The following is a 24,234-nucleotide window of genomic DNA, read 5'->3' on the forward strand; positions in this document are numbered from 1 at the left end:
ACATTGACTGTTTTACAACGGCTCATTTAATCAGTTTTTATAGATGGAAATATTTCATTTTAGGACAGAAACATATGCTGCAACTCATTTTCAAATCATTGTGTTTTTCTGTGTGCAGACGCAGCAGGGAGGAGATGGCCCGCAGAAAGGCAGAGGAGCGAGCAAAGAGAGAGGAGGAGGCCCAGCGGCAGGCAGAAGAAAGAAGGAGACAAGAGGAGGAGGAAAAGCATATAGAGGAGGAGAGAGCACAAAGGGAGAAAGAAGAGGCTGAATGTCTGCAGAGACAGGTACACACACACACACACACACACACACACACACACACACACACACACACATTAATCACACCAGACAGATGAATAAACTCAAACACATACAACACTCGCTCAAGGTATGTGAATGCAAAATTTGCCATTAGAATATATTGAAGTATTAGGCCTGTCATATTATATATCATATTTATTTATATTTGAATTGCAATTTTTCTTTCAAAATGAAGTGCGTTCAGAATAATGTAGTTTTAGTGTATTCAATAGTTTTGTTATGTGCATTAAATTGATCAATGTTAAACTTATTTATCTCGGGCAGCCCTAAAAATAAGTAAATGTAACTTGTGTATGAATGTTTTGTATTTTTTTATTGAAGATATTCTAGAGGTTTATTCAAATGTGTGCCTTTGTTTAGAAAGAGGAAGAGGAGGCCCGACAGAGAGAAGAGGCAGAGCGTTTGCGACAGGAAAGAGAGAAACACTTCCAGAAAGAAGAGTCCGAGAGACTGGAGAGGAAGAAGGTAACATCAACAAAATGCTGTGAACACAAAATGTCCTAGTTCTGTTTTTGAGTTCAGTTTATTGAGACATTAATAGAATTAAAGATGATTTGTATTTTGAGAATGCTGGCATGTTATTTGACAATTTGTGGAAAAGTAACAAGTATGTTCTTGTGCCTCACAGCGCCTTGAAGAAATTATGAAACGCACACGCCGATCTGATCAGGTAAGATTTGATACCTGCATGTAATTGCCACCGCCTCCTTTACAGCATGGTTGCCAATCATTTGAGATGCTGTCTCTCTAACACACATTCTGTGTTTCACTTGAAGAAAATAACTCCTCAGAGAAATGGTGAGGTAGGCCAACAGAGTGGACAAGATTCAGGTAAGTGAATCATTTAAAAAAGAATCGCCTATAAACAGAATGATTCATTTGCGAATCTGACATCACCAATTCAATCTCTCCTCTCTTTTTAGCGAGTACAGTATCCAGTAGCCCGTCAGTGAGTGTGTCATCCCCTATGTCTCCTGAAACCTCTGTGACAGAACGTAGTGACAGTAATGGACACACGCGCCCCTGCTTCATTACACCTATACTGCCACCTGCTGGTCACAGGTGAGTCCAGCGCACTGCTTATTTTCATAATAAATCATAATAATAAACTATCTGAGCCTTGGCTTAATGGTTAGTAGTACACATGCTTCCAATCCAATTTGCCCCTCTTCTTCCATTCTTCAATATAATATCAATTAAATTGGCAAAAAGGCCAAAAATAGTCATTAAAAAAACAAAAGAAAATCACAGATTTTTCTGGATTTAAAACGCTGTGAGTTTGAAGTAGTTATCTATTCTGTTTCATTTTATTATGAAGATTAAGTACTATCAGCAGTAGAAAAAAGCAATAATAATTATGAGATTTTTTGCAATTCAGTGTATAGTAACTCTTTAACTCTATGACTGTAATTCTTTATTTTATATTAGCGAGTTTTGTTAAAGGGGATACCTATTACACTTCTGCTCTAGCTGAACTATTTTAGTTTACTATTAAAAGTTTTCCTAATTTGTGTGGCTCTTTAGAGCAAATCATACTAATTCATTAATGCAAAGTAATGTAGAAGAATGTCTTTCTGTGGATCTGTCTCTCTTCTGCCCTCTGCTGGTTACAGTGGGAACTGTAACCCATTGCCTACTTTATAAGCTTTAATAAATCACTTTACAAAAAGTATGAGCACTGTTTAAAACTGCTTATTAATTTACTAACCACTCATTCATAGGTTTATGTTTATTATTCACAACATTTTCTTTTTTAAGACTATAATGTATTTTAAGCCATGCTTAATCAGAGAAAATACAAACGATGTAAATTATTATAGTTTGGTATTAAAGGCTCTGTATCTTCTGTCTTCAGTACAAGTGTTGCTGCCCAGCTCAGAGAAAATGGCATTGTTGCAGAGATAAAGGCCTTTGAGGAGGTCATAGAGGTTCCCATGGTGACCAAAGTGTCCCGTCAGGAAGGAGACGGAGAGGAGGTGGCAAACGAAGAGCAGGAGAAGAGAAGGGTTCCCTTCTTGGCCTTCAGAGGGAACGGCACACGTAATGTGAGTGAACTGGAGGAGAATCCAGCACTGTAGAGTGCAGGTGAGTCAATCAGGCTTTAGCGTCTTCTATCACATCAATGAACATGTTTGCATGCACACCAATATCGCGATTACTCTCGAAAATTCTGCTTATTTAAAAAATCTGACAAAGCAAGGAATACACGTTAACGTGACATTGTGAAACAGTGAAGAGGCATGCACTCAACACGTGCCACGTGAAATCATACCAAAATTGGCAGTCTTCAAAATATTTCAAATAGAAAAAAGGTCATTCTGAGTCATCTCAGCCAGAGGTCCCTGGCTCTAGTTTTTTTATATATATTTTTTTTTACTGATGATAGATGAACATAAATAATTATGAAAGCCAAAGTATTAAATGCCATGGAGTAATCTATTATTTTGTTGAGTGGGGTCAAAATGCCAATTTTCGCCTTTGGAGCAAAACTACATGCCAGAAAATAAGCACAAATGCTGCAGCATCCACGCACATGTCACCATGCGCCCCACCGAGAGCGAACCACATTATAGCGACCACGAGGAGGTTACCCCATTTGACTCTACCCTCCCTAGCAACTGGGCTAATTTGGTTGCTTAGGAGACTGAGTGGCTGGACTCACTCAACACACCCTGGATTCGCCTTGGACACGCAACTCCAGGGGTGGTAGTCGGCGTCTTTACTTGCTGAGCTACCCAGGCCCCCTATTAATGATATCTTAATATTCTTGTAGATTCTGGTTCAGAACAAACTTTACTTTTTGTGTCTTAATTTTTAAGGCCTTATATGGTTAAATCCCTGAGAGATATGGCTGTCAATGTGACTCCATGTGTATATTTGTTAAATTTGACCCATTTTCAGTTGTTGAAATCCAAATGTGTGTCACATGGAATAAAAAACGTTTTCGTTGATTTGTAAATGTGGTTTGTCAATTTTTATGTGCTTATGGCTGTGATGGAAGTTTTTTTAACAAACCGTTTAGGAGGCTAATGTTTGGTAAATGGATTGGGTAGAGGCTTTTTTTGTGTGTTGTTAACTTTCAAGGATGTAGTACATTGGACATTTTGTAGTACATTAGATTATTATTATGTTCCTTGAGGTTCACTCTCATTCTGACCCTCTTTCAAAAACGCTCGGTTTTGGTGCTGCCTCTCCTTTAAGACTTGACAGTAAACGGCCACTTTTATGATCGGCTCTCTGCTCTTGACTGACCTGCTCTCTCCTTGCCATCTGACTGCTCACCACTTCTGTGCGGGCCTACTGAAGTGGTAAGGTGAAATTGGCATTGATGTGTTGTTTTAGAGGCGGTCGGATGCAAATGTCTACCATAGTGTGACATCACAATGCGGAGGAAGCAGAGCACGAGTCATTTGGTTCAAACAAATGCTCTTTTGGCAGTGCCGAGGAAGTTTTGAGTTCTGAAACATACAGTTTTGTATTGTACAATTACCTCTTCTGTCAAAAGATCAAGAAACATTTAATTCCTCATGTCATGACCCCTTTAATATGAACTATTGGTAAAGTTAGTCAAGGAAAAGTTTTGATGTTGGCTTTACAAAGCCTTAGTCTGAAAGTTTTAAAACAGTGGATGGATGGATGGCTGACTGGCTGGCTGGATGGATATTCAAGTACCTTCAGATAAAACCATCAGAAAGATGTATAGATTTGTATTGTAACTTAAAACCAGACTGTTTGGTGTTTGAACACTCTGTCAAAGTATCTCTACTTTGGGATATTTAATAGTTCGCTGTGCAAAAACTATTCTAATCAGTTATAACATAAATAGCAACACAATTCAGAACAGTCTGAAGGTCTGTGTCATGCTTGGTCAATATAGTTTGAAAGCTCTAGAACGAGTTTATAATTTTGATCTTGGTTTAAGGAATTTGAAGAAACCCTAAACAGTCTGTAGAATAAAACACATGTCCCCATTTATCTGATTTTGATTTCCTTTAATTGCAGATGATGTACGAACACAAATAATGATGGAAGTGCTGCGTGCAACACAGGCAAGAAAAATAGGATGAGTCCGAGGTCCGACCCCTCACTGTATCTCCCTCCATCTGACACTAAGACACCTCAAACCGCAAAGAGAAATTAAGAAGGAAAAATCTCCGACCATCTCCTCACAGCAGAGACGGATCTCCTGGCTTGTGCTTCCTGTGATCCGCTCCTATCTCCCCAAACTGAAGGTGGTACGGCTCAAACTAATTATCCACTGTTAATGGAGGGGGCCACTCTTGTTGGTGACTATAAAGTCACATCTAATACTTGAAGATTAGTATTGTCTCTGTCATGGAAACTCCTGTGAAGTGCTAATCGTAAGGAATGTGTGACGAGAGAGTGGTGGTTATGTTAACACAGGCTTATGGCAAAACCTCCTAGTTTTGCTCCCATTATGCCAGCAATGGAGTGATTGAACTCTCTGCTTCATTTTTTGTAATTGGTGTTAATAATGAATAGAACATATTTTCCTCCCTCTTTGTAAAGCTTGAACAGATGTTTGCCTCTTAATTGATGATTTTTGCTACAGGTACGGTTGCAAAGATCTCTTGCTCCATTGCACCCCAGCATACTGCTGTCTGCGTAATCTGAACAAAGCAAACGTTTGAGTAAATATCACAAATCCAGGTCACATTTTCCCAAAAAAATCAAAAGAAATAAATAATAAACATTGCATAAAGAAAATTAGGCCTATTAGGACCATTAACTTTTTTTTAGCATTGTAACATTGTTTTCATTACAATTAAACACATTTTACATAACTTTAATAACAAAGAACAAGTATATATTATTTAAATTGTAAAGTATTTATACGTCATTGTTGTATTTGTTGCCACGCCAGTCATTTTAAATCAGTAATGGTTTAATTTATGAACATAAAAAATATCACTATTATCCTTTTACCCTTAATCACTTTTGAGAACATAGGCTTCATTTTCGTTTTGCAAAGTAAAAAGAAAATATTAAGATTTTGGGGTAAAATGTGACTTCGATATTTTTTCGTGAGCTTCTCTGTTGATAGTTGGCTAGCCGTGTTCTGTGAATCCAATAAAAATATCAATATAAAGAATTAAGGGTGCACCGATCGATCGAAATCGGCTGATCTTCATCTTAAATCCACGGTCAGCTGGCCGATCGTGCCTAGAATCAGGGCCGATCTTTTTTGCAGCACGGAGGGAATCGCACATACACTGCTACTCTAATGAATGAACGCTTGCTCGGCCCTTGAAGCATGACAGAGTGGCATTTGGAGTTGTTAGCAGTTTAACTTTCAGACATGTTGTAATTCACATGAACATGCTGTTTAGTTTTAACAAATGTGTAAGAATTGCACATTGCCCATTTCAAAATTGCCCATTTTCTAGAGTCATTACGGTAGTAATTCTGACTCACTGCACTGTGAGCAGTAAGAGGATAAAGAGGCAGCTGAAGGGTATAAAAACTAATTAAACAACATATACATGCGAATACAAATCGGAGTACTCGTGACAATCAGATGCTGTGTGGAGCGATAGAGACTGTTTGAGCCATCATGAGCTTTTAGCTTTACTCTCTTTAACAGGAGCGCTCTCCGGGTGCTCTCGATATTTCATCACCAGTCACTCATCCCAGCAGTATTCTGTGAGGATCCCAATTTAAATCAGATCACTGTTGGTCACAATACCACTAATAACAGATAGAACTGTTTAACCATCAATAACGGCAGCGCGTCTTCATGCATTTGCTTAATAATTAGTGATTTGTGTTACAAGATGCCAAAGACAGTAAACAAATCATAGATCTTAATGATTTCTCACTGGAGCAGTTTTAAAGCTTGTAATGGATATATTATTCTTATTTTTGAATGTATCTCTGCTGTGTGTGATGCTCTCATGGGTTTTACTGGTTGCCAGTATGTCACAATGGCATTTTGATATTGACAACAGAACTATTCATAACTGTTTCAAAACAAATAAATGTTAGCAATTCACAATTAATGTAATTTTGGTAACTTTATAAAAAGGTTCCATTCGTTGCATTAGTCAATGTATTAGGCATCATGAACAAACCAGCATTTTTTTACAGCAGAAATGCAACATTTGTTCATTGTTAGTTCATGTTAGTTCATAGTGCATTAATGTTAACCAATACAACAAATCAGAGATCGGTATCGGCCTTAAATTTCCTGATCGGTGCACCAATATAAAGAATGAAATCTCGCAAAATCGATTGTAATAAAAAATGAGCAGAATGTCTTTCAATTTTAAATGCTGCTACCAATGTCTTTCCTTTGCCTTATCAGATGAAGTAACTTTTTGATGGCCCGTGACCTCTTTATCTGTTTAAGTGCTGATTCGTTTTTTGTGTTCAAAATATCCTTAGTTCATCAATAGGCTTCCAATAAATGCTCTCGGTTTAGCCCTGTCATTGCTGCTACATCATGTATTCATTTTACTTTCATCCACGCCCTGTGTGATATGATGACAGAGGGCTTATGTAATACCAAGTATCCTTTATAGGGAACATTACTTTATAATCCACTTTGTCCTTGTAAACAACAAAGACAGACTTTAGTTACAAGAGACATTGCAAATAAAGGCAGGGATCGATTACATATCTGGTCAAATAAGTCTAAACTGACACAAAATACATTTCTAAATGCAAACAGTACAAAGCATTAATACACGAGTACATTTAAATGATGCACAAAATCTGACAGCATTATTTTGGGGAAACTGTGAGTGAAGGTTTAAGACCAGCACAACTTCACTGAGAGACAGCGATCTCAGTGAATACTTAATCTTCTGTATTATTTATGAAAAACAAATAAATCTGATGTAGCCCCTATGTGCCCTTGACCAAACCAACAGCAATCAGAAGGATTTTTTTCCAACCAATTCGATCTATATTGCATGTACAGATGATCAAAAGCAATAAAACATTTTGTTCAGAAACAACTAAGACTGCTTCATTGTGTAACTTGACATGCGTCCCTGACAGGATAAATGTCACTGTAAATGAGGGCTGTTGTTAAAATGATGTTACTAACCTTGATGAAACTTCTGCATGTATAAGCAGCTGTTTAGAAAAGGGGGTATTTTTATTGTATTTATTTTGACAAACAGTTCAAAAGCAGAATGTATTTCTGTTTAAAGTTGTTTGTAAAACAGTATAATTAAGTTTTTGATTGATATATATGTAGGGGTTTGTTCAAGTTTGGGACTTTTAACACTGTGGACTTCTAGAAAGTCAGTGTCATTAAAAACAATTTCACATTCGTAATTCATTTTTATGTCTAATATAAATTTCCAACAGTGTTTATGCATCACAGGAAATGTATATCATGTATATAATTTTTGTCATTTATGTTTTTCTCAAAGTCATGAAAAGTTTCATCACAGTGTCATTTCCAGAAGACAGGGCTAAAACTATCAAATCTATACGTAAAAGGCATTTGATAGGTACAATGAAGACATGGTAAAGAGTTTCTAATTTAGTTTTAATGAGACCCTTGTATAACAAAAAGTAAAAAAGTGGAAATCTGTTTTAATAAAAATCATCCCCTAGGACAAGAAAGTATGTAAAGTTGAAAAATAAAACGCCCATTTACAGAGTAAATAATGCTTTATTTTCTCAACTTTTAGATGCAGTGAAAATACATATTATAAGGTCACCTGAATCTTACATTTATTTCTGTATTTACATTTAATACAATTCTGTAAGTATAATAATTATGATAATGTTAATATTGAAATTAGGAGTATTACATTGACTAAGTGAGGAAAGAGAGAGCGAGTGTGTGTGTGTGTGTTTTATACATGTTCCTGGGTGAATTCTTTAATTAGAAGAATTCACTCTGGACAATTTCCAATCTGGCTAGTTGGTAGTTGTTTTTGTTTTGGACAAATCTTCTTCAGCAACATTCAACATGAAAAAATTTCCACCAACAAAGGCAGATGCTTTTATCCAAAGTGACTTACAGAGCCCTTATTACAGGGACAATCCCCCTGGAACAACCTGGAGTTAAGTGCCTTGCTCAAGGACACAATGGTGGTGGCTGTGGGGTTCGAACCAGTGTCCTTCTGATTACCAGATTACCAGTTATGTGCTTAGACCACTACACCACCACCACTCACAGGGTTTATACAGCAATGTGAAAAAGCCATCAGATGGCAGGCATAAAATTCATTATTAAGACGAATGGATACATCACAGATTATGAACCGGTATAAACCATAATCCATCAAAGTTCTCAAAAACATAATAATGTTGAATGGAGCCCAACCTATAAAGAATAACAAACCAACACAGAAAATGATTTTAATAGCTCTGTGTCGCCTCCTTGTTTGTGACTTTCTGGTTGTCCAAAACATCCTGACATGGCAAAATCCCATGATGCAAAATGCAATAAAGAAAAAAAAAATGTGCAAATAAACAACTGCATGTTTTACTTCAATGCTGTCATATTCACAGTAAAGGTTTGTATTATGTGACATGACTTTGCTGCAAAGAGAGCCTGGCAGTGCAGCCAATCCACTCAGGATCCACACGATAATGGGGGCGATTGAAAACCCTCTGCATTTCTCCCAGTCCGACAGAGGATGAACAACGGCCATGTATCGCTGAATGGTCATCAGAGTTGTAAAACCTTGTACACATGTACAGAAAATTTTAAATGAAACTTGATTTCACAATGAAAGCGATTGTTTGTTAGTGTTGTGGCTATTCCTAGTACCATTTTAAGGACGTAGCTGGTAAATGGGAGTTTCAAAACTTAGTTTACAACACACTGTAGTGCTCACAAGATTTAGCTGTTTCGGAAGGAAATTGGTACTTCACAAAAGTGGCATTCAACTGATCACAAAGTATAGTCCGGACATTACTGATGTAAAAAACAACACCATTACTATTTGAAAAAAAAAGTCATTTTTGATCAAATCTAAACAGGCCCCATTTCCAGCAGTATCACTCCAACAACTTATCCTTGAGTAATCATGCTAAATTGCTAATTTTGTACTAGAAAATCACTTGCCATTAAATCAAACACAGCTGAAAGCTATTTGGTTTGTTAAATGAAGCTTAAAATTGTCTTTGTGTTTGTTTTTGAGTTGCCACAGTATGCAAAAATCTGGCATGTCTTAAGGTCAATATTAGGTCAAAAATGGCAGAAATTCGTCAGTCAATCATTGTTTTGAGGAACGAAGGCTACACGATGCTTGAATTGCCCAAAAAATTAAGATTTCATACAAAGGTGTACAAACAGTCTTCAAAGACAAAGGACAACTGACTTTAACAAGGACAGAAAGAGATGTGGAAGGCCAGATGTACAACTAAACAAGAGGATAAGTACATCAGAGTCTCTAGTTTGAGAAATAGCCGCCTCACATGTCCTCCGCTGACAGCTTCATTGAATTCTACCCGCTCAACACCAGTTTCATGTACAACAGTAAAGAGAAGACTCAAGGGTGCAGGACTTATGGGAAGAATTGCAAAGAAAAAGCCACTTTTGAAACAGAAAACAAAAAGAAAATGTTTGAGTGGGCAAAGAAACGCAGACATTGGACAACAGATCATTGGAAAAGAGTGTTACGGATCTTAATCCCATTGAGCTTTTGTGGGATCAGTTAGACTGTAAGGTGCGTGAGAAGTCCCCGACAAGACAGTCACATCTATGGCAAGTGCTACAGAAAGTGTGGGGTGAAAGGTCACCTGAGCATCTGGACAAACTGACAGCTAGAATAACAAGGATCTGCAAAACTGTAATTGCTGCACGTGGAGGATTTTGTGATGAGAACTCTTTGAAGTAGTTTAAGAAGAAATTTTTCTTTTCAAATTTGAATAGACATTTTTCACGTTATTAATGTCCTGACTGTACATTGTGATAAGTTGAATGCCATCTTGGTGAATAAAAGTATCAATTTCGTTCAATTCAATTTACACATCACATTCTCCACAACATACCACATATTATACGGTCGCGTGTGCGACCGTCAATAATGCACGCGGATTAATGGTGTTGAAATGCCTTCACACCTGGGATCACCAAACTAGATTGCGCAGCCTTAAAGCCCAGGGCACCCCTGGGCAGTTAAGGGTCCCCTGGTAGTCAAGGGCCCCTGGGCACTGGCCCCATTGGCCCGGTCGGTAATCTGTCCCTGTCGGTGGGGCGCGTGGTGAGTTGTGCATGGATGTGGTCGAGAATAGTGTGAAGCCTCCACACGCTCTGTCTCCACGGTAACATGCTCAACAAGTCACGTGAAAAGATGCACATATTGACGGTCTCAGACGCAGAGGCAACTGAGATTTTTCCTTCGCCACCCAGATCGAGGAGAGTCACTACGCCACCACAAGCACTTAGAGTACATTGGGAATTGGGCATTCCAAATTGGGGTGAAAAAAAAATAACATAATTCATTAGTGGTGCTTGCCACTTGTTATCATCATGTTAACACATGCTAGCATCGCCTAGCGAAGTGCTCTAACATGCTAAAAACGTGCTAGCGTCATGTTAAAAATGTGCTAGCAACATGCTAACACATGCTAGCATCGCCTAGCGAAGTACTAAAACATGCTAAAAACTTGCTAACATCATGTTAACACATGTCAGCAACGTTTTATGACCATCATTTTAGTTCTTTTTAAGTTATAACATGCTATTTGACGAGTTTTGCCACTGCAAGCACCACTCACATTTTCTTCAGGAAATGTACCTATCTAGTTATGCTTGTTATCTACTGCTGAACACAAAGTGCTGTTCGGGTGCCGTAACTGCAGCATCTTTAGGCTGAGCAACTAAACCTCACGGCACTGCAAAGCAGCGGAAATGTGCTGTCTAGGTGCCGCAACTGCAGCATCTATGGGTTGACATTGTAGCAGCGCAAACTTACTGTATATATGTATATTAAAAAAATACATTCTGCAATATTTACTAATGTACTTTAATAAGGATTGCCTGTTGCCAAATCCAAACTAACACAGTTCTGCCCTCTCTCCACATGTCTCCAGACCTGAGACCCAGAACTCTTTATGACCCTCTCTTCCTAATGGTCGATGGATAACCTTTGACGAGTCATGGTTCTCCTGCAGTGAAGCAAATATGTTTACTCAAGGGACTCTGTATGCAGAAGAATACACCAGCACTCTTCAAAGCCAGAGCAAGATCTCTTCAGCACCCAGAGTTACCTTGTCTGCCATCTAAAAAAAATAAATGTTGGTTTTCAGTAGCATGTATCTTAGACCAGTTTAATTCATTCTGAATACTCAAGCGATGTATTCTGGATTGCTCAGGTGGTTGCTAGGGTGTGCTGTCAGCTTCTGTCATCCTTTTAATGCATTATATGCATATACCGTATATGTATTATATTTTGTCTTATACATACAGATGGCATATATCCTCTATTGTTTTACAAGTTCTCTCTGAAGTATTGCCAGTATTACTGTACCATTAATGGGTATTGTGCCGAACATTATTACATACTCAGATCTTTCCAGACACATCTGGATCAACAAAATGGCCAGATAATGTACAATTTTCAAAGCATTTTGAAGATAATTAGAAAACTACAGCATAGAACATATTCTGATATATTTAAATGTTATATTTTTCACTTATCAAAAGATCAGGACAAATCTAGAACAGGATTCATTACTTTCAGATACAACTGGCTGTCAAAGACATATTGCACTATACTTGAAGGCATAGTTCACCCAAAATCAAAAAATTTTACTCTCCCTCATGATATATATATATATATATATATATATATATATATATATATATATATATATATATAATATTATTATTATTATTATATATTTTTTCAGGTTATGCTCCTGTTAACCTGAAAAAAAAAATATATATATATATATATATATATATATATATATATATATATATATATATATATATATATATATATATATATATATATATACAGTATATATAATATTTTTTTTTTTTTCAGGTTAACAGGAGCATAAATGTAAGTGCATATACATAAAAGGCATGGACAATAGATGAAAAATTAAAAAAGAAAGACAAAAAAAAAATTAAACGAGACAGCCTCGATGACGTAGGCTAAACGGCAGACAAATGAGACCTCCAGAGGACGCATCCTTCCAAACGAGACACAGCCAGTGTAAACTCCACTGGCTAACTCATCTGTTGTCCTTTACCGTACTACTGTCTCGATTTGATTACCAAAAGGCTTCCCAAAAAATCATTAACCAACCACCAAAAAAAATATAAAAATTTATAAATCAGCATTAACTATATACCATGCAATATTATACTGTACATTGACGGAATGATTTGCTTTAGGTTGTAACTTAAATTCATACAAAATGCCTATGCTTTCGCGCGTCGTGTGTGCAGGTGTTCTGAAGGGCGTGTCATAGGTAAGAATAAGATCACGTGACTCTCATGAAGAGCGCCTCACTCACCTGTCTTTATAAGACCTTAATGTCTGTTTACACTCATAACGGAACCAGTCAACGCTCAGACAATCGCTGCAATTAACAATGCGGCACACTTTAATCTGGATTTACGCTGTACTTCTGTTAATCAACATGAACGTGTCTAGTCAAAGTAAGATTGTGTTTTCCTCTCGAAGTTTAAAGTTATAGGCCTATCATATGATTGTATGAGTGTCAGTGTTTCATTGGGCTGTTTTGATTTGGCTGGTAATGTCTTAGAATCTTCTGCGAACCATTTCTAAATGTTTGATACAATAGTGCTCAGTTCTGTGGTTTGATTTGACTTTACTGTCTTTATTTTTGGGTTCCCTGAGACCACAATGATTTGTGTCATTGTGTGTAAAACTAATAATAACCTATACAATAATCAACCTCTTTAAATTAACCCATATTTGCCTTTCATACTTGATGTGTTCCTCTGACCTAATCAAAACCCACTTTATAGCTATTATTAAAGCCTTAACCCTTTGTTTTACCAAATTGGCATAGACTTCACAGAAATGTGAGTGTTGTCCAATACTGTATAGTAAAAAAAATGCAATACACTTTATAAATCTGGGGTCCCAAACAGATGTAATGCATTTTTAATGGAGTTGAAATGTCATAATCCCCTCTCATAAGATTATTAAGAACTATATCCAATGTTATAAATATATATAAAAAAAACATTATTTTGGTGGCATTTTGGCCTGAGAGCCCGTTCGTTTCTGCTCTTGCTTGAAATACAAATCATCTGAGGTGAATGTTTTGTTCTGCTGTGTTTAGCCTGTCCTGTGAGTAATAATAGTGTGAAACACACCAGACAAACGGGTATTTGTTTCTACAGAGTAGGCAGATTTCACAGCGTAGACATCAGAGTTTCTCTGGACACTCTAAACATGCATAACTACACACTTGGTAATGACTCATTTCTGTCAAGTATGACTCACTCATGCATGTGAAGTAATCTGTCTGTCTGTCTATCTATCTATATATAGATTTTGAGACTGACAGAGGGTTTACTGGAGAGGAAGATGACGATGGTGTGTCAGTGACATTCACCGCTGCTAGTGTGTTGGACAGCAAGCTCACTCAGGTCTTCTTCCCAATTGTGTACATCATCGTCTTCAGTGTGGGCTTGCCAACCAATACCATGGCCATCTGGGTCTTCCTTTTTAGAACCAAGAAGAAACACCCTTCATCCATCTTCATGGCCAACCTAGCACTGGCGGACCTACTATTTGTCATCTGGATTCCTCTAAAGATCGCGTACCATTTCAATGGGAATAACTGGATCTACGGAGAAGCCCTGTGCAAAGTGTTGGTGGGGTTTTTCTACGGGAACATGTACTGTTCTACCACTTTTATTACGTGCATCAGTGTCCAGAGGTATTGGGCCGTAGTACATCCTCTTTCCCAGCAAAAGCGGAATAACAAATTGGCGGTGGGTGTGTCTGTGTGTGTGTGGTGTGCTGTGTGGCTTATCACCGTGCCTCTTTATCTTTACGACCAGACTGTGATGGTCAACAACCTTAACATCGCCACCTGCCATGATGTCACACGCCCCAGCCAATCACTCTACCCTACTATCTACTTCCTGACTATGGGCGTTGTAGGATTTATAGTTCCCAGCATAGTGTGCATAGTGGCATACATACAGATGCTACATGCTCTCAAAAGCTCTATGACGGACACCAACATTGTTCAGAAGCGGAGAAAGGCTATTATCCTCATCGTCACTGTACTGGTAATGTTCCTGGTTTGTTTCACACCCAGTAACATCATGGTTATGGTGCACTACTGCCTGTTGTCAGCTGGTGTGAAGGATGGTGGTTACGGCTTCTACATCACTATGCTATGCCTGGCCAGTCTCAACAGCTGTGTTGATCCGTTTATGTACTATTTCATCTCCGATGAGTTTAGGGAACATGTCAGAAACATATTTCTATGCCGGAGCGAACGCACTGCGCAGAGGATACGGGTGTCATTTAGCATACTGAAGTATTCTAAGAAAAGCAGTAACTACACGTCAGACTCCGCAAATACACAGAGCAGCTCCTACTAAGATTTAACTTCAGAGACGACAAGCGGTTTTAAAGGTCTATGCAGTGATACCCAGACATAGACCACTAGAAAACTACTATGACCTCTCATTAATGATATTATAAACTGACAACTTTAATGCAAGGACAGATTTCAGAAATGTGCACTGAATTGTATTCAAAGAATACTCTGGGTCCAATGCACGTTAAAGGGATAGTTCACCCAAAAATGTAACATTTTATTTAAAAAAAAATTTTTTAATTCCCTCATTTAATCACCCTCATGCCATCCCAGATATGTATGAATTACTTTCTTCTGCTAAACACAAATTAAGATATTTAGAAGAATATTTCAGCTCAAGTGAATGGGTGCCAACATTTTGAAGCTTCAAAATCCACATAAAAGTAATCCATATGACTCCAGTGGTTAAATCCATATATTCAGAAGTGATAGGTGTGGGTGAGAAACAGATAAATGTTTAAGTTCTTATCTAGTAGTTAAGTTTTTATCATAAAGTCTCTTTCCTGTCCAGCAGGGGGCAATATGCACAAAGGATGTGAATCACCAAAAACAGGAGAATGTGAAGGAAAAAGGACTTAAATATTGATTTGTTTCTAACCCACACCTATCATACTGTTCTGATGATTTAATCACCAGAGTTGTCTGGTGGTTAAGCACTTTTGTGCTGCCCTTATGTGGATTTTGGAGCTTTGACATTTTGGCACCCATTCACTTGCATTGTATGAACCAACAGAGCTGAGATATTCTTCTAAAAATATTTGTGTTTGCTGAAGAAGGAAAGTCATGCACATCTGGGATGTCATAAGGGTGAGTAAATGATGAGAGAATTTTCATTTTTGGGTGAACTGTCACTTTAAGCTCAATAGACAACATTTGTGGTATAATGTTGACAAAAAAAAAAAAAGAAAAAAACGTCCCTTGGTTGCTTAAAAAAACAAAAGAGGTAAGAATTGCAATTACAGTAAGGCACTCACAATGCAAGTGAACGGGGCCACTATATAAATGTGAAAATATACATTTGTTTCAAAAGTATAGCCACAAGTTGTAAACTTGATGCGTGATAAGACTTATGTGCGATAAAATCACTTACTAACCTTATCAGTGTAACATTATATCCAATATTACAACTTTGTTGCCATGACGATGCAACGCCAGTAAACCCTATTAGAATTTTTATCACATTGTAATAATTTAGAACAGATTTTATTACACCAAAATCATGTTAACAGACATAATGCTTAAATGATGTGGCTATACTTTTGAAGCAATGTATATTTGAACATTTAAGAACTGGCCCTTTAACTTTGTAAGTGCCTTACAATAACTGCAATATTTGTATTTTTCATGCTAATCAATATTATGCTACCAATGTTGTCCATTGAGCGTAACTTGTATTGAACCCGGAATTTTTACTTTAAGTGGAGTATCATCGCTCAATTGGGTCGAGATAAGTTTATCTTTGTCCTTGAAAACGACTTTGTTTGTTTTATTTGAATGTCCTGCTTGGGTAAATAATTTAATCTTGCCCATGTGTAAATGCCTTATGATCATAGAAGGAAATCCATTAAGGTTTTAAAACAGCACTTCCTTGGAACTCCAAATTAGCCTCTTGTATGGCAACACCGTCACCATGGAAATACTGGATAGTGTTGTCTTTATTTTGTTTCCCATTACATAGTTACAGGGTACTTATGTTAGGATTGGAGACCTGGAATTTTGTCAGATTAGGGAGCTTAACCTGAACTGTGAAACAGATTCAGGGTTTTTGTTTTCATCATCTCCATTGTTTTGTTTGTTCATGTTCTAAGTATCGTCTCTCCGATGACCTTTAGTCTAGATCAAAGGAAGTACACTAGAACACCTGTTACTGAAACCATTTTACATTCTCATTTACATAAATGGGTGTTTTATGTATCTTATAAGGAGCGTAAAAGCATGTGAGATGTGTGAATCACTCAATACGTGACCAATTTTAGACATGTGAATGTTTGCATTAAACAACAAGCATAACCTTATTGGTAGCACCGTTCACTGATTTATATGCATAATCTTATGAGGAATTTTTTTGTTCTCCTGATTATTTGTACACCGTTACCCACAATTTGTTTCAAAACCCTAAATACAGTGTACATGTTTTAATGTTATTGTATGTGTGGATGCAATTTGTATCTAATATATTTGAAAGAAATGGCTGAATATATTATTTATCAATAAACTTTTTCAATAAAGCCTATTTGTTTTTGTTTGTTGGTTGTGTGTGTGTGTGTGTGGTAGTTTTTCGGTTTTTTTTTTTTCCAATTAACCTTTTTCAGACAATTTAGTAATTTTTCATATCTTTTGAATTTTCTGTCATTTTCAAAGTTTAAAAAAATATATATTATTAGGCCTACTGTTAACACTGTAATGATAATAACAGTTAATGCTTTAGGGTACAAAGCGGCTAAAGACACCCCCAACAAAAACACATTTAAATAAAAAAAAACTACATTTATTATTAAACTTCAAACAAAGTCAATGTACAGACATAACTGCAATAATACATATATACATAGAAAAATGTACAGCCAGGGGGTAGGCTAAACATTATGTAAATATAGGACTCACATATAGAAACTCTCGAAACTCAGATCAGACTCGATTGGGACGAGCAGTGACGAGTGTCACGTGACGTCATGCAGGTGAAAGGAACACGACGCGCTGTGAGTCAAGGTGTGTCCTTCCTTCATTTAGGTCGACCGTACACTTTTGACTCAGGGAAACGACTGGGTGTTGTGCATCCAAACAACACGTCAGACGGACTTTAATTTCGTTTAAAAAGTTTGTAAACGCTGATAAACGAACACGCGGACAATGGCTGTGGCTGGAATTTATCGGGTCTTTACCTTTTCGGCTCTTTTGATATACGCATCGGCGCAGTCAGGTGAGTTGCTTTGATATTTTTACGAGACTATGTTCTTTTTACACGTCCTTAAATGCATGTTTGCACTTCTGTAAGGAACTAAATGATCGAGAATCAATGTGTTTTTTTTTTTGTTTTTCAGGTAAAGGCAAAGCAAGAGGGTTTTTTGGCATTTTGGATGAATACTTGGATCTTGTGGTCGTTGATCAGGTCACTGTAGATACTCTTAAGAGTGGTCTGACAACCATCTTCCTGCCGATCATTTACATAATCGTCTTCGCTGTTGGCTTGCCTAGCAATGCAATGGCTATATATGTTTTACTGTTCAGGTCAAAGAAACTTCACCCTTCGACCATCTACATGGCTAACCTGGCTCTGGCCGACTTGATGTTTGTTATCTGGACGCCTCTTAAGATTGCTTACCACTTTAAAGGGAATAACTGGACTTACGGGGAAGGAATGTGTAAAGTGATGGTGGGTTTCTTCTACGCCAACATGTACTCTTCCATCCTCTTCATCGCTTGTCTAAGTATACAGCGGTACTGGGTTTGTGCTCACCCACTTACGCAGCAGAGGACAAACAACAAATTGGCAATCATAGCATCTGTTTCTATCTGGATCTTTATTTGGGTCAGCACAACACCCTTGTACCTGTACCAGCAGACTGCTAAACTCTCAGACCCTAACATCACCACCTGCCATGATGTCAACATTATCAGCAGGGAGAACTTCCAGACGGACGATGCGTTCCTAGACGTTAAGAAGCCCTACTATTATTTTATGGTGATGGCAGGGCTTGTGTTCTTCATCCCAATGGTGGTCATCATCGTGGCCTACGTCATGCTTCTCCGATCTCTTGGGAATTCAGCAGTCGAGGGCAGCGCTGGGAAAAACCGCCAGCGGGCAATGGCCCTCATCATAACCGTGCTCATGACATTCCTGGTCTGCTTCATTCCTAGTAATGTGATGCTGGTAGTACACTACGCACTTCTGCGGAAGGGTTGGGCCAATAATGGCTATGGCTTCTACATCACAACGCTATGCTTGGCCAGTCTAAACAGCTGTCTGGACCCTTTCATCTACTATTTTGTGTCTGATGAGTTCAGGGAACATGTTAAGAACACGCTACTGTGCCGTAGCAGTCGTACGGTGGAGAGGATGAGAGTGTCTTTCAGTTCAATGAAATACTCGAAAAAGACCAAGACGTACAGTTCCAGTACAGCCCACACAGAAAATAGCACCTGCTGAGAGCACACCTGCACTTGTGGATATGGACCTAAAAGACTGGGTTGGGCGGGGCTTTTTTTTATATATATGTATATATTTAACTCTAAGACTGTGACACAATGGAGGGAAGATTGTCCTTGGAATTATGTAGAAACTAAGAGTGAACTTTCGCAGAAACTTGGCCTTGGTCAATCAGTGAAGGAGTGTGTGAAGGTGATATTTTGTTTGGTTGTGAGACTTTAGTAAACCAAAAGCTGATCAGCTGATGGGGCCCACGAAGGCAGAGTTTGAAAAGCACAATCTGTTTATATATGACTTTGTAATCACATGACTCTGATGTAGCATACAGTCTAAACCTCAGAAGGTCGTAAAGAGGAAGTACTCTCGCAAAACTTTTAGCCAGATCATTTAGCATTTAGCCAGATCATTTTGTTACATTTGCTAACGCTCAATGGGTCTTGTTTAAAGATATTTAATGTGAATTTATCAGCCCATTATGGGTAAAATATTCAAATATATGTACATTTTGGCCTGGATTTGTTATGTTGTTAATATTAGATGTTTTTCTACCAAATCTGATTAACTTTGTTATTAAAAAAAAAACAGTTGCTGTGACTGTTTCTTGACCTCATTATATTATATAGCTGTAAGTAGGTCAACCACTTCTTATCTATCATATAAGTTTGAGTAATATATTTTAAAGTGACACATTTGACAGTTCAGATTGAAACAAATGTAACTCTGTTAAATGAGCTTTATAATATTAATCTTAAACTTGCTTTCTAATGTCAATCATTTTACAGTCACTAGTCGGTTCAGCGCATGCCTGTGTTAAACAACTGGTTATGTTTTACCATTTTTAACCCTAAAACCACACATCTCTATTTTGTTTATCGGATGTCACTGTACCTCTTACTTTTTAAATAAATGTTTGTTTTGTTAGACATTCGGACTCCTTTGTGAAGCATTTTTAGTTTCCTATAAATAGTTGAGGTTGCTCTGATTACCTGTTGAAAACATCATGCGTGTCTAGATGAGTCATAGCTTGTTTATGGCAAAACTATGACACATTGTATCATAGTAACATAGATGAAACTTGCCACACGTAGTGACATCAGACATTCTTTATGATTGTATCAATTAAGCTTAGAAAGTTTGAGAATGTGAGAAACACTTTTAATAACTTTTGTGGAGGTACAATGGTCCTGGTTCATGAAAAATGAGAATTTGTTTTGTGTAAATTGTTCATAAAATAATTCTTATGTAAATTATCACATTTAATTATAGATAAAAAGTTACTTTTTTTTGTTGAGGCACATTGGTTGTCATTTATTAAATTTGATTAGAATGTATTTCTGATTTCTTTGCCTATGAAAATTTATGTAAGAATGTTTTTATGTTTTATTTCATGAATAAGTCCCAAAGCTTCTAGTATTCTAAACTAGTTACAACAGCCTAGACCATGTGCTGCTATGCAGTGCTGCTCATTCAAGTATGAAAGTTTTTCTTATCCAAAGATCTCGCTATGTTTGCATTCCCGGTGTTCCTGCGAAACTGTTGTCTTTGTAAATTCACACTGAGCTTCTTTGATTAGTGATAGTGCTGCATTGTCTACTCCCTTGTTTAGCAAATATGTAGCATACCACTCACTATTTTGTCTATAGAAACTGTCTGAACCTGTTCAACTGGCTTTAGACCTTTGAGACCAAAACTAAGTCCCTTCAGGTTGGAATACAGTTTTATATGTCGTCATTTTTATATCACATGAATTTGAAAAAAGCCTCCGAATTCATGATCTTGAATAAAGTAATGTAACGTTATCCATCTTTCTCTTGGACAACCACAAAGCGAATAAGTTTAAACAACTGTGACAACAACACTGAAAACACAAAAAGGTTTACTTCAGGGACACTTATTATAATGTTTCATTAACGTGTTTTGAAGAAAAGATCAACTTAATCAGTAAATTGGATCCTTCACCTAACAGAAAGTTTCATCAAGAACCTTATTTCATAAAGGCCTTTAACAGTGGAAACAAATAATCAAACGACCTCTTTTTAACTGCAAGTCTGCCAAAAAATAAATCAATAAATCAAATTTTGTTAGTCGATAAGTATTAAATAAAAAAATTAATTATATATTTCTATACGTTTGTTAAAAAGTTGTGAGATCAAAAATAGTTGAACATTTATTTAATAATATATATATATAATAAATGTGTGTGTGTGTGTATATATATATATATATATATATATATATATATATATATAATCACACACATTTATTTATTATACATTATATATATATACACACACACACAGACACATGTATCATATATATATATATATATATATATATATATATATATATATACACACACACATTTATTATACATTATATATATATATATATTATAAATAAATGTGTGTGTGTATATATATATATATATATATATATATATATATTATAAATAAATGTGTGTATATATATATATATATATATATATACACACACACACATTTATTATACATTATATATATATATATATATATATATATATATATATATATATACAAACACACACACATTTATTATACATATATATTATAAATAAATGTGTGTGTGTGTATATATATATATATATATATACACATTTATTTATAATATATATATATATATATACAAACACACACACATTTATTATACATATATATTATAAATAAATGTGTGTGTGTGTGTATATTATATATATATATATATACACATTTATTTATAATATATATATATATATATATATATATATATATATATATATATATATATATATATATACATATATATACAAACACACACATTTATTTATATATATATATATATAGTTGGCATGCCATCTCACTTTTTAATATTTTTATCAAAATTATGGATAGTTAATAGTTTTATTATGTTTATTTTTAAGCAGACCACGTTACCTTCATGATAATACAAATCTATATACTTTAGAGAAGTGTTCTGTAATATGTGCGTTTGCACATGCATTGAAGCCCTTACTAAAGTCAGACAGCAGTTTTTGGTTATAGTTTCTTTTGTCTTGCAATATTAACAATCACACACACATAAAAGGTAATAATACAGAAGCATATAAATATTTTTGTCATTTCCTGTTATTAATCATGTATTATTAAGACACTTAATTCGTACATATACCAAAAACAAAATTATAATTCATGGTAATGTATGAGCATATTGACCTGTTTCATGTGACATCACTGTATGACCATGCTGCTGGTGATTGTGTCATCTGGTGATGTATGCGTGCACGTGAATAATTTTACTTGCCTTTTCAGCAGATTAATTTTATGTGAATTGCGAGCAAGATGTTTTGCACATTATTAAAAATATAGGCTATATATATATATATATATATATATATATATATATATATATATATATATATATCAATTTCAGGAGTGGAGTGCAGATATGGGGAGGGTGGCAGCAAATGAGGAAATTATATTTAGTAAATTGGGTAATTTGGATTTGTTTGTTGGAAAGTGGGTCAAGTGGTTTGTATTCTTGGAGGGTTCTCGTGGATAGGTAGCGGAGAGAGAGTTTTAAAGGTAAAAATGATGTCATAGTTTTAATTTAAAATTGTTGCCATCCATTTGAGAAAGTAAAAATGAGTCTATGTGTAAAATTAAGGGAATGCAGGAAAGTAAAATTGTGACTTTGTAGACTTTGAAAACTTTTATGAATTAAAAGGTACAAGTTCATACAAATGTTACAATATGAAAGGGACTCTTATAAACTATTTAAAAACAGCTAGATAAATAAAATGGATTACTAAATTTTTTACTGCTTTTACAGTGTGATGAATGCTGTGGGTGTTTGCTAATGTGATCTGAGTATTTAGAGCACCAAAATGTGGTTGCTAAGGTGTTGCTATATGGAGGCTTACTGTCCCATGTCAAAGAGCCCAACCCAATGTGTATGCTATTCTGGTCCCTAATGGCTTGCATCCCCCCTTTAATGTAAATCTATGAGATTTTTTCCACCTTCTTTATTGTAAACCAAGTGTAAAGTCTGATCATTTATAAAAGTAGCACGTTATGATATATGTAACATCCTCAACCAGCTATCAGGGACAGTTATTTTGTCTTGACAAATCCATTATTTATTCTACAGACTTTTTCTTATATCCCTAAACCAAGATGATTAAATGTAACTGCTGCAGCCTTCAAGCTACATCCACCAAACATGGCACAGACCTTCAGGCTGTTCTGACTTGGTTTAGATTATTTTAACTCATCAGACTTGCGGTTTTCCTGAACCAGGTCATCAAAAATCTACTATACTTAAATTGATGGAACATTTGAACAGGCCAAGACCATTCAAATGCTTTCATGAGTATAAAATTTGCTTGAGTGGGCTTCAGTTCGCTTATCAGATAACATCTTAAAGTGTCCATTCAGCTGTCTCAGCTCTTCGTTGTTCTTTTAAATTTCCCTCTGTCTCTGTTGTGTGGGGTTGGATATGTGTAGACTCCATGCAGGGCTTTGCCCAAATGCAGTCTTTAATAAGACTATCTCTCTCTCTCTCTCTCTCTCTCTCTCTCTCTCTCTCTCTCTCTCTCTGTCTCTCTCTCTCTCTCTCTCTCTCTCTCTGATGTCTGCGTGTATTGTGTTTATTTATTAATGTGTGATTTGAGAATGATGTATGAATAGCCCTTAGTGTTTTGCTTATGTTGCTTAGGGCCACACTTTAGAAACATATGGCAAGTGTGCTTTTTCCAACATATGGTGTGGGTGAAACTTTATATAAACTCAGTGACATTGTCATGTAGTGTTCTGCATTATACAATTTTTCTGAATGTGACATTGGACACAGTTTAAATTGTACCTCTTTTTTTTTGTTTTTTAAGAAAATGTGAGTGGTGCTTGTCTGTACAAAACTTGTTACAACAAGTTTGGGTGAGTGATTGCTTGGGTGTTGTGAGTGGTTGTTAGTGCATTGCTATGGGGTTGCTACGGTGACCTGGGTGGTTGCTAGTTGGGTACTCAAGTTAAAAGAGCCCACTCACTAGTCTTAATGATATACTGGTCCCTAGATATGGCCCATTTTTTGTTCACCACTTACCACGCTGTAGACTGCACACTCCAGAGCACCTTAGGTCACTTAGCATTGCCTTACCTTAGCCCCTCTCCATCTCTGTTGAAATGTGGATCTGCCAGTCAGCTGTCAACAAA

General features: G+C 36.3%; 4 protein-coding genes across 6 annotated transcripts in view; 3 read left to right on the plus strand and 1 right to left on the minus strand.

Annotated features, from left to right (window-relative positions):
- The window catches only part of map7b (microtubule-associated protein 7b), a 33,212-nt gene extending 25,652 nt beyond the window's left edge, over window positions 1–7,560 (plus strand). The window contains exons 12-18 of the mRNA XM_052105807.1: window positions 119–287; window positions 685–789; window positions 953–994; window positions 1,101–1,155; window positions 1,248–1,386; window positions 2,180–2,409; window positions 4,327–7,560. Coding sequence (XP_051961767.1) covers window positions 119–287; window positions 685–789; window positions 953–994; window positions 1,101–1,155; window positions 1,248–1,386; window positions 2,180–2,402 — 733 coding nt within the window. The 3' untranslated portion in view covers window positions 2,403–2,409; window positions 4,327–7,560. The remainder of the gene's footprint in view (window positions 1–118; window positions 288–684; window positions 790–952; window positions 995–1,100; window positions 1,156–1,247; window positions 1,387–2,179; window positions 2,410–4,326) is intronic.
- On the minus strand, window positions 4,875–11,541 carry LOC127628586 (chemokine XC receptor 1-like). Its single transcript, XM_052105358.1, has 4 exons — window positions 11,530–11,541; window positions 11,322–11,427; window positions 8,484–8,995; window positions 4,875–4,955 (listed from the first exon to the last, which is right to left on the minus strand). Exons 1-4 carry the CDS (start codon window positions 11,539–11,541, stop codon window positions 4,875–4,877), a joined length of 711 nt encoding a protein of 236 aa, XP_051961318.1.
- Window positions 11,542–12,864: 1,323 nt separating this feature from the next.
- On the plus strand, window positions 12,865–16,935 carry LOC127629211 (proteinase-activated receptor 2-like). Of its 3 annotated transcripts, XM_052106339.1 has the most exons (3): window positions 12,868–12,942; window positions 13,517–13,525; window positions 13,808–16,935. In XM_052106339.1, the coding sequence occupies exons 1-3, from the start codon at window positions 12,868–12,870 to the stop codon at window positions 14,864–14,866; spliced, it is 1,143 nt and encodes a 380-aa protein (XP_051962299.1). In that variant the 3' UTR covers window positions 14,867–16,935. The 3 variants fall into 3 exon arrangements, with proteins under 3 accessions (XP_051962298.1, XP_051962299.1, XP_051962297.1); XM_052106338.1 differs by lacking the exon at window positions 13,517–13,525 and having other exon boundaries at window positions 12,865–12,934; window positions 13,800–16,935; XM_052106337.1 differs by lacking the exon at window positions 13,517–13,525 and having other exon boundaries at window positions 12,868–12,958; window positions 13,800–16,935.
- A 656-nt stretch (window positions 16,936–17,591) lies between these two features.
- On the plus strand, window positions 17,592–20,546 carry LOC127628873 (proteinase-activated receptor 2-like). The gene is made up of 2 exons (XM_052105822.1): window positions 17,592–17,785; window positions 17,907–20,546. Exons 1-2 carry the CDS (start codon window positions 17,716–17,718, stop codon window positions 19,010–19,012), a joined length of 1,176 nt encoding a protein of 391 aa, XP_051961782.1. The 5' UTR covers window positions 17,592–17,715; the 3' UTR covers window positions 19,013–20,546.
- The last annotated feature ends 3,688 nt before the right edge of the window (window positions 20,547–24,234 follow it).

This window comes from Xyrauchen texanus, chromosome 35, assembly GCF_025860055.1.
Source record: "Xyrauchen texanus isolate HMW12.3.18 chromosome 35, RBS_HiC_50CHRs, whole genome shotgun sequence".
In the NCBI taxonomy this organism is placed as follows: Eukaryota; Metazoa; Chordata; class Actinopteri; order Cypriniformes; family Catostomidae; genus Xyrauchen; species Xyrauchen texanus.